At 44.2% G+C, this 13,053-nt stretch overlaps 1 protein-coding gene across 3 annotated transcripts in view; it reads left to right on the top strand.

Moving 5' to 3' along the window:
* Positions 1-10,372, top strand: part of LOC115152438 (zinc finger protein AEBP2-like) — a 44,025-nt gene extending 33,653 nt beyond the window's left edge. For 2 of the 3 annotated variants that reach the window (XM_029697325.1, XM_029697326.1), the window contains exons 6-8: positions 6,509-6,622; positions 9,043-9,072; positions 9,174-10,372. In XM_029697325.1, coding sequence (XP_029553185.1) covers positions 6,509-6,622; positions 9,043-9,072; positions 9,174-9,180 — 151 coding nt within the window. In that variant the 3' untranslated portion in view covers positions 9,181-10,372. Of the gene's footprint in view, positions 1-6,508; positions 6,623-9,042; positions 9,073-9,173 lie in introns of those variants that run through there. The other variant, XR_003867481.1, reaches the window with a different exon arrangement.
* Positions 10,373-13,053: the final 2,681 nt, after the last annotated feature.

The following is a 13,053-nucleotide window of genomic DNA, read 5'->3' on the forward strand; positions in this document are numbered from 1 at the left end:
GGCCGAGCAGTTGCCATACAAGGAAGTGATGCAACCAGTCAGGATACTCTTGATGGTGCAGCTGTAGAACCTTTTGAGGATCTGAGGACCCATGACAAATCTTTTCAGTCTCCTGAGAATAGGTTTTGTAGTGCCCTCTTCACGACTGTCTTGGTGTGTTTGGACGATTCTTTGTTGGTGATGTGGACACAAAGGAACTTGAAGCTCTCAACCTGCTCCACTACAGCCCCGTCGATGAGAACGGGGACGTGCTCGGTCCTCCTTTTCCTGTAGTCCACAATCATCTCCTTAGTCTTGGTTACGTTGAGGGATAGTTTGTTATTCTGGCACCACCCGGCCAGGTCTCTGACCTCCTCCCTGAAGACTGTCTCGTCGTTGTCGGTGATCAGGCCTACCACTGTTGTGTCATCTGCAAACTTAATGATGGTGTTGGAGTCGTCCCTGGCCATGCAGTCATGGGTGAACAGGGACTACCCTTGGGGGGCTCCAGTGTTGAGGATCAGCGTGGAAGATGTGTTGCTACCTACCCTCACCACCTGGGGGTGGTCCGTCAGGAAGTCCAGGATCCAGTTGCAGATGGAGGTGTTTAGTCCCAGGATCCTTAGCTTATGGTGTTGAACGCTGAGCTGTAGTCAATGAATAGTATTCTCACATAGGTGTTCCTTTTGTCCAGGTGGGAAAGGGCAGTGTGGAGTGCAATAGAGATTGCATCATCTGTGGACCTGTTTGGGCGGTATGCAAATTGGAGTGGGTCTAAGGTTTCTGGGATAATGGTGTTGATGTGAGCCATTACCAGCCTTTCAAAGCACTTCATGGCTACGGACGACTGTAGTCATTTAGGCAGGTTGCCTTCGTGTTCATGGGCACAGGGACTATGGTGGTCTGCTTGAAACATGTTGGTATTACAGACTCAATCAGGGACATGTTGAAAATGTCAGTGAAGTCACTTGCCAGTTGGTCAACACATGCCCGGAGCACACGTCCTGGTAATCCGTCTGGCCCCGCAGCCTTGTGAATGTTGACCTGTTTAAAGGTCTTACTCACGTCGGCTTTGGAGAGCGTGATCACACAGTCGTCCGGAACAGCTGATGCTCTCATGCATGCCTCAGTGTTGCTTGCCTCGAAGCGAGCATAGAAGTGATTTAGCTTGTCTTGTAGGCTCGTGTCACTGGGCAGCTCGCGGCTGTGCTCTCCTTTTGTAGTCTGTAATAGTTTGCAAGCCCTGCCACACAAGATGAGCGTCGGAGCCGGTGTAGTACGATTCTATCTGAGCCCTGTATTGACGCTTTGACTGTTTGATAGTTCGTCCGAGGACATAGCAGGATTTTTTTAAGCTTCCGGGTAAGAGTCCCGCACCTTGAAAGCGGTAGCTCTACTCTTTAGCTCAGTGCGAATATTGCCTGTAATCCATGGCTTCTGGTTGGGGTATGTACATACAGTCACTGTGGGGACGACGTCCTCGATACACTTATTGATAAAGCCAGTGACTGGTGTGTTGCCATCGGAAAAATCCCGGAACATGTTCCAGTCTTTAACCTCTATAATGTCACAAAAACCAAAACCACAGCTAAATGCAGCACTAACCTTTGATGATCTTCATCAGATGACACTCCTAGGACATTATGTTATACAATACATGCATGTTTTGTTCAATCAAGTTCATATTTATATCAAAAACCAGCTTTTTACATTAGCATGTGACTAGCATGTGACTAGCATTCCCACCGAACACTTCCGGTGAATTTACTAAATTACTCACGATAAACGTTCACAAAAAACATAACAATTATTTTACGAATTATAGATACAGAACTCCTTTATGCAATCGCTATGTCCGATTTTAAAATAGCTTTTCGGTGAAAGCACATTTTTGCAATATTCTGAGTAGATAGCCCGGCCATCACAGGTTAGCTATTTTGACATCCACCAAGTGTGGTACTCACCAAACTCAGAATTACTATTAGAAAAATTGGATTACCTTTGCTGTTCTTCATCAGAATGCACTCCCAGGACTTCTACTTCAATAACAAATGTTGGTTTGGTTCAAAATAATGCATAGTTATATCCAAATAGTGGCGTTTTGTTCGTGCGTTCAAGACACTATCCGAAGGGTGACGAAGGGTTACGCGCCCCACGCGTTTTGTGACAAAAATTGCTAAATATTCCATTACGAGTAGATAGCCCGTGATGGCGAGCTATCTACTCAGAATATTGCAAAATGTGCTTTCACCGAAAAGCTATTTTAAAATCTGACACCGCGATTGCATAAAGGAGTTCTGTATCTATAATTCTTAAAATAATTGTTATGTTTTTTGTGAACGTTTATCGTGAGTAATTTAGTAAATTCACCGGAAGTGTTCGGTGGGAATGCTAGTTCTGAACGTCACATGCTAATGTAAAAAGCTGTTTTTTGATATAAATATGAACTTGATTGAACAAAACATGCATGTATTGTATAACATAATGTCCTAGGAGAGTCATCTGATGAAGATCATCAAAGGTTAGTGCTGCATTTAGCTGTGGTTTTGTTTTTTGTGACATTATATGCTAGCTTGAAAAATGGGTGTCTGATTATTTCTGGCTGGGTACTCTGCTGACATAATCTAATGTTTTGCTTTCGCTGTAAAGCCTTTTTGAAATCGGACAGTGTGGTTAGATTAACGAGAGTCTTGTCTTTAAAATGATGTAAAATAGTCATATGTTTGAAAAATTGAAGTTTTGCATTTTTTAGGTATTTGTAATTCGTGCCACGCTATACCATTGGATATTGGTGAGGCGTTCCGCTAGCGGAACATCTGTCCCTAACAGGCTAACTACTTCTCAGATAGAGTTCAGTTTGTCAAATCGGAGGGCCTGTTGTCCGGACCTCTGGCAGTCTCTATGGGGGTGCCACAGGGTTCAATTCTCGGGCCGACACATTTCTCTGTATACATCAATGATGTCGCTCTTGCTGTTGGTGATTCTCTGATCCACCTCTATGCAGACGACACCGTTTTGTATCATTCTGGCCCTCCTTTGGACACTGTGTTAACAAATCTCCAGACGAGCTTTAATGCCATAAAACACTCCTTCCGTGGCCTCCAACTGCTCATAAATGCAAGTAAAACTAAATGCATGCTCTTCAACCGATCGCTGCCCGCACCCACCCGCCTGTCTAGCATCACTACTCTGGACGGTTCTGACTTAGAATATGTAGACAACTACAAATACCTAGGTGTCTGGTTAGACTGTAAACTATCCTTCCAGACTCAGATTAAGCTTCTCCAATCCAAAATATAATCTAGAATCAGCTTCCTATTTCGCAACAAAGCGTCCTTCACTCATGCTGCCAAACATACCCACGTAAAACTGACTATCCTACCGATACTTGACTTTGGCAATGTAATTTACAAAATAGCCTCCAACACTCTACTCAGCAAATTGGATGCAGTCCATCACAGTGCAATCCGTTTTGTCACCAAAGCCCCATATACTACCCTCCACTGCGACCTGTATGCTCTCGCTGGCTGGCCCTCGCTTCATATTCGTCGCCAAACCCACTGGTTCCAGGTCGTCTATAAGTCTTTGCTAGGTAAAGCCCCGGCTTATCTCAGAACACTGGTTACCACAGCAGCACCCACCCGTAGCACACGCTCCAGCAGGTATATTTCACTGACCATCCCCAAAGCCAACTCCTCCTTTTGCCGCCTTTCCTTCCAATTCTCTGCTGCCAATGACTGGAACGAATTGCAAAAATCACTGAAGCTGGAGTCTTATATCTCCCTCACTAACTACACTGCTCAAAAAAATAAAGGGAACACTTAAACAACACAATGTAACTCCAAGTCAATCACACTTCTGTGAAATCAAACTGTCCACTTAGGAAGCAACACTGATTGACAATACATTTCACATGCTGTTGTGCAAATGGAATAGATAACAGGTGGAAATTATAGGCAATAAGCAAGACACCCCCAATAAAGGAGTGGTTCAGCAGGTGGTGACCACAGACCCCTTCTCAGTTCCTTTGCTTCCTGGCTGATGTTTTGGTCACTTTTGAATGCTGGCGGTGCTTTCACTCTAGTGGTAGCATGAGACGGAGTCTACAACCCACACAAGTGGCTCAGGTAGTGCAGCTCATCCAGGATGGCACATCAATGCAAGCTGTGGCAAGAAGGTTTGCTGTGTCTGTCAGCATAGTGTCCAGAGCATGGAGGCGCTACCAGGAGACAGGCCAGTACATCAGGAGACGTGGAGGAGGCCGTAGGAGAGCAACAACCCAGCAGCAGGACCTCTACCGCCGCCTTTGTGCAAGGAGGAGCAGGAGGAGCACTGCCAGAGCCCTGCAAAATGACCTCCAGCAGGCCACAAATGTGCATGTGTCTGCTCAAACGGTCAGAAACAGACTCCATGAGGGTGGTATGAGGGCCCGACGTCCACAGGTGGGGGTTGTGCTTACAGCCCAACACCGTGCAGGACGTTTGGCATTTGCCAGAGAACACCAAGATTGGCAAATTCGCCACTGGTGCCCTGTGCTCTTCAGAGATGAAAGCAGGTTCACACTGAGCACGTGACAGACGTGACAGAGTCTGGAGACGCCGTGGAGAACGTTCTGCTGCCTGCAACATTCTCCAGCATGACCGGTTTTGCGGTGGGTCAGTCATGGTGTGGGGTGGCATTTCTTTGGGGGGCCGCACAGCCCTCCATGTGCTCGCCAGAAGTAGCCTGACTGCCATTAGGTACCGAGATGAGATCCTCAGACCCCTTGTGAGACCATATGCTGGTGCGGTTGGCCCTGTGTTCCTCCTAATGCAAGACAATGCTAGACCTCATGTGGCTGGAGTGTGTCAGCAGTTCCTGCAAGAGGAAGGCATTGATGCTATGGACTGGCCCGCCCGTTCCCCAGACCTGAATCTAATTGAGCACATCTGGGACATCATGTTTCGCTCCATCCACCAATGCCGCGTTGCACCACAGACTGTCCAGGAGTTGGCGGATGCTTTAGTCCAGGTCTGGGAGGAGATCCCTCAGGAGACCATCCGCCACCTCATCAGGAGCATGCCCAGGCGTTGTAGGGAGGTCATACAGGCACGTGGAGGCCACACACACTACTGAGCCTCATTTTGACTTGTTTTAAGGACATTACATCAAAGTTGGATCAGCCTGTAGTGTGGTTTTCCACTTTAATTTTGAGTGTGACTCCAAATCCAGACCTCCATGGGTTGATAAATTGGATTTCCATTGATTCTTTTTGTGTGATTTTGTTGTCAGCACATTCAACTATGTAAACAAGAATGTATTTCATAAGATTATTTCTTTCATTCAGATCTAGGATGTGTTGTTTAAGTGTTCCCTTTATTTTTTTGAGCAGTGTATAAGCATCAGCTGTCAGAGCAGCTTACTGATCATGGCCCCTGTACACAGCCCATCTGTAAATAGCCCACCCAACTACCTCATCCCCATGTTGTTATTTATTTGTTCTCCTTTGCACCCCAGTATCTCTACTTGCACATTAATCTTCTGCACATCTATCACTCCAGTGTTTAATTGCTAAATTGTAATTATAGCCTAAATCCCTTATCTTACTACATTTGCACACACTGTATATAGATTTTTCTATTGTGTTATTGACTGTACGTTTGTTTATCCCATGTGTAACTCTGTGTTGTTTGTGTCACACTGCTTTGCTTTATCTTGGCCAGGTCGCAGTTGTAAATGACAACTTTTTCTCAATTGGCCTGCCTGGTTAAATAAAGGTTAAATAAAAATATATAAACTCCAGTCATACTTTATCAAAAGCCTTTTCAAAGTCGGCTATGAATACCAGGCATGATTTCCCAGATGTTTCATAGTGTTCTAATGTTTCTAGTACTTGTCTTATATTATCTCCAATCTATCGTCCATGTAAAAAAAAACTGTCTCATTAGGATGAATAATATCCGTTAATACCTTTTAAATTCTATGCATTTTGCTAGATTTTTTGAATCACAACACTGAAATGTAAGAGGCCTCTAATTTTTTAAAAGGACTGGATCTTTATATTTCCCACTTGTATCCTGATTCAGTAATAATTAAATCCGATCTTGTTGAGTGTCAGATAATCTACCATTGATATAGGAGTGGTTAAAACATGTAATAACGGTCCTCTGAATATATCATAAAAGGTTTGGTATACCTCCACTGGTATGCCATCCAGTCCTGGAGTTTTCCCAGACTTAAAGGCTTTAATTGCATCAAGAAGTTCCTCCTCTGTAATTTAGCCTTCACAAGTCTTTCTGTACAGCTGTTAATTTGACATTATTTATAGAAAGAAAATCCATACAATTATCTTCGGTTAGTGGAGATCCCCCATCGTCTCTTGCCAACTCTCCCTTCCCCTCTGCTCTGCCGTCTTTTTCCTCCTCCTCTTCCCTGCTTACCATCTATCACCCCTTCTCTCCTTCTCCCCTCTCTCTCTTTTTCTCCGACCACATGTTCTAACCACATGTTCTGTGTCTCGCTCCCTCTGTGTTTGTGTGTCGTCCTGCAGCCTGCCTGATGTGTGGGTGAACGAGACGGAGCGTTCTCAGCTGAAGACTAAAGTGGTTCACTTATCCCAGCTACCACAGGACACCGCTATGCTACTAGACCCCAACATCTACAGGTGTGTGTGTGTGTGTGTGTGTGTGTGTGTGTGTGTGTGTGTGTGTGTGTGTGTGTGTGTGTGTGTGTGTGTGTGTGTGTGTGTGTGTGTGTGTGTGTGTGTGTGTGTGTGTGTGTGTGTGTGTGTTGATCAATAAGTTGTGATCACAATAAAATCTGGATGCCCCCAAAATAAAGTACACTACATGGCCAAAAGCATGTGGACTCCCCTCCAATTGAGTGGATTTGGCTATTTTAGCCACACCCGTTGCTGACAGGTGTATAAAACTGAACACACAGCCTTTCAATCGCCATAGACAAACATTGGCAGTAGAATGGCCCATACGTAAGAGCTCAGTGACTTTCAACGGGGCACCGTCATAGGATGCCACTTTCCAACAAGTCAGTTCGTCAAATCTCTGCCCTGCTAGAGCTGCTCCGGTCAACTGTAAGGGCTGTTATTGTGAAGTGGAAACATCTAAGAGCAACAACGGCTCAGCCGCAAAATGGTAGGCCACACCATCTCACAGAACGGGACCGAGAGGGCTGAAGCGCATAGCACGTAAAAATCGTCTGTCCTCAGTTGCAACACTCACTACAGAGTTCCAAACTGCCTCTGGAAGCAACGTCAGCACAAGAACTGTTCGTCGGGAGCATCATGAAAATGGTTTCCATGGCCGAGCAGCCATACACAAGCCTAAGATCACCATGTGTAATGCCAAGCGTCAGCTGGAGTGGTGTAAAGCTCGGCGCCATTGGACTCTGGAGCAGTGGAAACGCATTTTCTGGAGTCATGAATTACGCTTCACTATCTGGGGAAGGCCTTTTCCTGTTTCAGCCCGTGAAGGCTGCTGAGGGGAGGATGGTTCATAATGGCTGGAATGGAGTGGTATCAACCACATGTAAACCACGTCTTTGATTTGTTTGATACCATTCCATTTACTCCATTCAGGTCATTATTATGAGCCGTCCTCCGCTCAGCAGCCTCCACTGGTTTCAGTATGACAATGCCCCCGTGCACATAGGTCCATACAGAAATGTTTTTTTCGAGATCGGTGTGGAAGAACTTGACTGGCCTCCCCAGAGCCCTGACCTCAACCCCATAAAACACATTTGGGATGAATTGGAACGCCGACTGCCAGCCAGGCCTAATCTCCCAACATCAGTGCCCGACCTCACTAATACTCACTAATACTCGTGCTGAATGGAAGCAAGTCCCTGCAGCAATATTCCATCATCTAGTGGAAAGCCTTACCAGAAAAGTGGAGGCTGTTATAGCAGCAGTGGGGGGGATCAACTCCATATTAATGCACAGGATTTTGGAATGAGATGTTCAACGAGCATACTACTTTTGGCCATGTAGTGTCTTAATACCATAAGCTCTGAGTGGCAATAGAAAGGCCCCTGTCCTGTGCCATCTCTCTGCACATTACTGCTACCCACCAGGTGGCGCCAACCCTTGACTTCCCCTCTAGAAAACCAGGTCGCAAAGAAACACTGAGCCTCTTCACATTCACACCACTCACCAACAACAAAATTATGTCAAGCCCAAAAAAGAGAAGTGGTTATGCTGCCATTTCCGTACTGCCATTTGCCATGTGAGATGTGTGTTCTCTGTGTATGTGAAGAGGCAGGTGTCCTATGCTCATAAATGCTGTCCCAGCTTTCTCCAATCCTATTGGCTGCAGTTAAAGCTGGAGAGGAATATGAGGTGAGGTATAAGCACACTGCCATTAGGACTAAGGGCAAGGTTCCCCATGATAATGCATGGTCAAGTGGTTTTGGCTAAGACCTGAATGCACTATAGCCCACTCAGAGTGACCAGGCTAGCAGCTTGAATCCCCCTCATAGTATCCATTATATTAAGATCTCTGCAGCACTGTGCAGGGCAGGGCTATCCTTCACTGCGCCGTACTTCCATAGCCACGGCAAGGTAATGGAAAATAAGGTTAGGTTTATGACCTGCCATAAAAGACTGAAAATGATTACTGAAACAATGTGCCTAAAATAACAAAACGGTCATAAACAGGAAATATATGGCACGCAACGGAGGCACGACTCCAGTCCTGTCCCAGCAATTTTAGGGAGAGAGGGGGCAGGTACTGATGATTTTAACTTTGCATGATGTCGCGACAGAAAAAAAAGACTTCCGGCCAATGGATGTAAAGGATTTTATAATCCAGTTTAACCCCCACCCCCCGTAGTCTGACTCTGTCTTTATCAGGCACATTCATACTATCTGACACACACTCTCTCTCCCTCCCCTGTATGGCTCACTTGGTAGAGCATGGCACTTGCAAAACCGGTGTTGTTGGTTCGATTCCCACAGAGGACCAGTATGAAAATGTATGCACTCTCTACTGTAAGTCGCTCTGGATATGAGCATCTGCTAAATGACTAAAATGTAAATGTCTTCACATACGCTCTGTTATGTCTCCTCAGAGCGTTACCACAGAAGCAGCTGAAGCGAAGGTAAGCATTACATGTCAAGAGCTGAGCTTTTCATTGTCCCTACAGTCTGAACTACTAGTGAGGTCATATTTACAATCTCACATCTTTTTCCTTATTTGCAGTCTGTAAGGAGTCTTCTGTGGACAGAGGACTACAGAAGGGAAGAACTCCTGTTCTTAGGATGTGGGCCTATATGGGATCCTCTATGTCTTGAAAGGAGGAGAGGAGACTAGCAGAAGGGACCCTGGACAGAGGAGAGATGTTACATCCTTTTTCTGGGTAGAGTAGAGAATGTTTCCTCTTTCCTCTGTATTTTTAAACCCACCACTGCATCAGTCTGCAGTGAAAGTAGGTTAACCATTTAAAAGGGTTCAGTAATGAATGTTTTATATTAAGTGCTAAACTTGAAAATAAAAACATGTATAAAGGATTTTAAGTGTACTACTAAAACTATGGTTTGGTTGTTATACACAACTGCGTAAAGAAATAGTTTAATTGTGTAGAAAGTAACATACAGCATTTTTTGTAGACATTGTTCATTTTGTAAATATTTTTGCAGATTTGTAAGTTATTTTTATACCATGAAATACTGTAGTTTATTGTGAATTCTTTATTTTTAAGCATAATGTGTAATTATTGTTTCAATGTGAAAGCTCTTTTTGTAACGTATTATTGTTGAAATTATGTCAAATTAAACCATCAGTACATCAGTCCATATAATGTTCATATTGTCTCCGATGATTATGATAAAATGGGGATAATGGTAATGATGACTTGTATAGGCTACCCATTATTGCATGACAGCGCTTATTCTTGGGCGCTCTTGCTGTTGTCGACAATTTGATAGATACTATCGTCACTAGTTACCACAGCCACAAAGTCATAAACCCTGGCCATTTCTACAATTTATCTCCTTACAATTTGATTTTAAACCTAACCTTAACCATAACCACACTGCTAACCTTATACCCAACCCTAACCTTAAAGCCCATTTTTGTTTTCATTAAGATTTACAATATAGCCAATGTTGACTTTGTGGCTGTGGTAACTAGTTAAAACCGATTGCTACAGACGTGTACATTGAAGCATGACCTCTAACCTTCTAGCACCTATGACCACTAACTACATTAGTGTTAACTAGAACTCCCTAACCCCAAGGCATGGCTAATTCATGAGTATGGTAATACATTATTTGTTATTATTATAGACTATTTACCATGTGTATGTATACAGTTCAACATTCATATGAGGACTTAAATTTCACTCTGTATGTTGAAAGTGGAATATATCACCAATAAAACAAAGAAAGAAGGTAAAAGGATCTTGTTGAACAGCACTAACTATTGCAGCGTGTGTGTGTGTGTGGTGTGTGTGTGTGTGTGTGTGTGTGTGTGTGTGTGTGTGTGTGTGTGTGTGTGTGTGTGTGTGTGTGTGTGTGTGTGTGTGTGTGTGTGTGTGTGTGTGTGTGTGTGTGTGTGTGTGTGTCTTTTTCCAGAGGCGGGATAGGCAGGGCTGTTGCGTCAGTCAGTCTTCCCATTCCCATCAACCAAGCTGACAGTCACAGACTCATGGTCTGTTCGCTCACTCCACTAATCTACTCATTCTCTACAGGCCAGAGGACTAAGAAAAGGCAAAAGTGAGGAGAGGCAAGAGAGGAGAGTCAGGAGAGGCATCTCAGTCATATTCCACCATAGCACAGCAGCAGTACAACTCTGTACTGTACATACTATTCATCACCCCCCTTTAACACCTGGCCTGTCTTTTGGGAGGCAGGTTGACAGGCTGTCATATTGCCTTACTTATGTGTGCCTTACACATATGTTGTGTGTGTGTGCATCTGTCATGTATCACTGACTAGGTCAGGTTATTGAACAAACAAATCAGTGATGGGAAATAAGCTTGGGGATTGTTCAGCTGTGGCAGAGCAAATTTGTACACCTCTGAACATTAACTATGAATGTCAGTGTTAAAGAATGCCTGTATTTGTCATGTGGCTAGGTGTGGTCCGGTGTTCAGAGGGCAGAGTGAGACCAGATATCTCTATGTTCTGATCACAGCCCTGTAATCTGACCCTCACACACCAGTCAGTTAATGTCCTCGGTTCTGAGCAGTCAACAGGAAGTCAACAAGAACTCAAACAGTAATCCCCTAAATTAGATACAAAAGGGGAGTTCCCCATTGGTAATGAGAAAAAACATCCCCCTTTCTTGTATACATTTTTATTTAAAGCTAGAAGAAGCCCGGATTCTATCAGCAATGTCTGGTCGGAAGAGAATGATCATATAGTGAAATATAGTTTAGAATTAGTCTTTAGGATTAAAAATGATTAAAATCATTTCTGTGTCTTCTTGGGAACATCATGGTTTGATCTTTTAAGAACACCGCTGTCATGGCTGGCTGTTCCGTTCTAGGGAAAGCCTTGTTGGGTAGACACACAAACAAACACACAGTGGACTGGAACACAAGCTAATTGGCGGGTTAGCCATTACCTGTCTGTAAACTAGTGGAGGCTGGTAGGGGGAGCTATAGGAGGACGGGCTCATTGTAATGGCTGGAACGGAATAAATGAGCCCATCCTCCTATAGCTCCTCCCACCAGGATCCACTGCTGTAAACCCTACTAAAAGTATTTTTTACATCCTTGGAAAGCTCTGCAGTACACTTGGCAACAGAGCTCTTCTCTCATTGTGCTTGGGCCAGACTCCTTATTGGCTTAAGAGCAACAGAGATGAGAATCCAATGTTTGATTGTCTGTCTGATGCATACCCACACATACCAACTCTGTCATACACACAAACTCTGTCATACACAGTCACACAAACAAACTTTCACACGAATACACCCAGTCTACACAGTCCCAAGTTATTTCCATATCTGGCAATGGGGTAAGGGGGACATTTCATCCAGTGATGAGCGAGGGAGAGAGACCACACAGGATGCGGAAGGAGAATAATTGTGACAAACCACTAAAGCCTTGAACAAAAAAAGGAAACCACAAGGGGAGAGGCAGCGAGCCAATCAGATTCTGACGACAACTGCATTAATCAAAGAAGGGTTCTGCTTGGTCTTGGAGATGGGAATAAAGAAACAAACTGAACAGCTGAACAGCCATAATGAGGCGTTTCCTAACACCCCTGTGTTAGGGTATAACTAGGCCCTCAAAGAAAGGCCTTACAATATGTAATAAATTGTCATAAATAATACAATTTTAAAGGCTAATGAGAACAGTTCAGACGGTTCTAGAAAGAACCCCTCCAAAGATAAAATTGTTATTGCTAGAGCTCTTCATAGAGAGGGTTCTAGGCAGAACCGTTCATAGAGGGTTCAAGGTAGAACAATATACAGGGGATTCTATGAAGAACCCTAAATAGAGGGTTTTAGGCAAAACCCTAGCACCAAAAGGGCACCTTATTTCTAAGAGTGTGCCAGTCAATGTTAACCTGCCTGTCGTGTGTGTGTGTATGTCCTGAACCCTGTTTTGTGCTCACGTGGGCTGTGAGGATGTGTCCTATTTGTTCTGGTTGTCCCTCAGCCCTGTCTGCAGCCTCAGCAGAATGTTCTCCAGTCTCTTCAGTCCCTGCATGTCCATGTCACCATAGGGACAGCTTCTATTGACTACCTGGTGCAAAAGTGACATGTCTACAGTGTCCTCCTCACGAAGGTTAAGGACACTGTGCTACAGCGAGAGTGAGCGAGAGGAGAGTATTTAAAAAACATAGGCTTAATATATACACAATTACACATACACATGTATATATAGGCCTAATAGTACATAACAATACATCACTAATAGTTACCTTCAAGGTACTGTAATATGACCTGCAGCTCATCAGCTGTCAGCGGTTACCTCCTCTTTAATCAAGCTCATGTACACACACCTGTGACTCAAATCATTAGTACTGTAACCTTTATATCAACCCAATAATCTCTATGTGTGTGTGTTTTTCTAAGCTCAATACAGATGTGTGTGTCGTGGTATCGCCTGTAGAATATGGCCCTCATG

The sequence above is a fragment of the Salmo trutta genome, chromosome 17 (genome assembly GCF_901001165.1).
Source record: "Salmo trutta chromosome 17, fSalTru1.1, whole genome shotgun sequence".
Lineage (NCBI taxonomy): Eukaryota > Metazoa > Chordata > Actinopteri > Salmoniformes > Salmonidae > Salmo > Salmo trutta.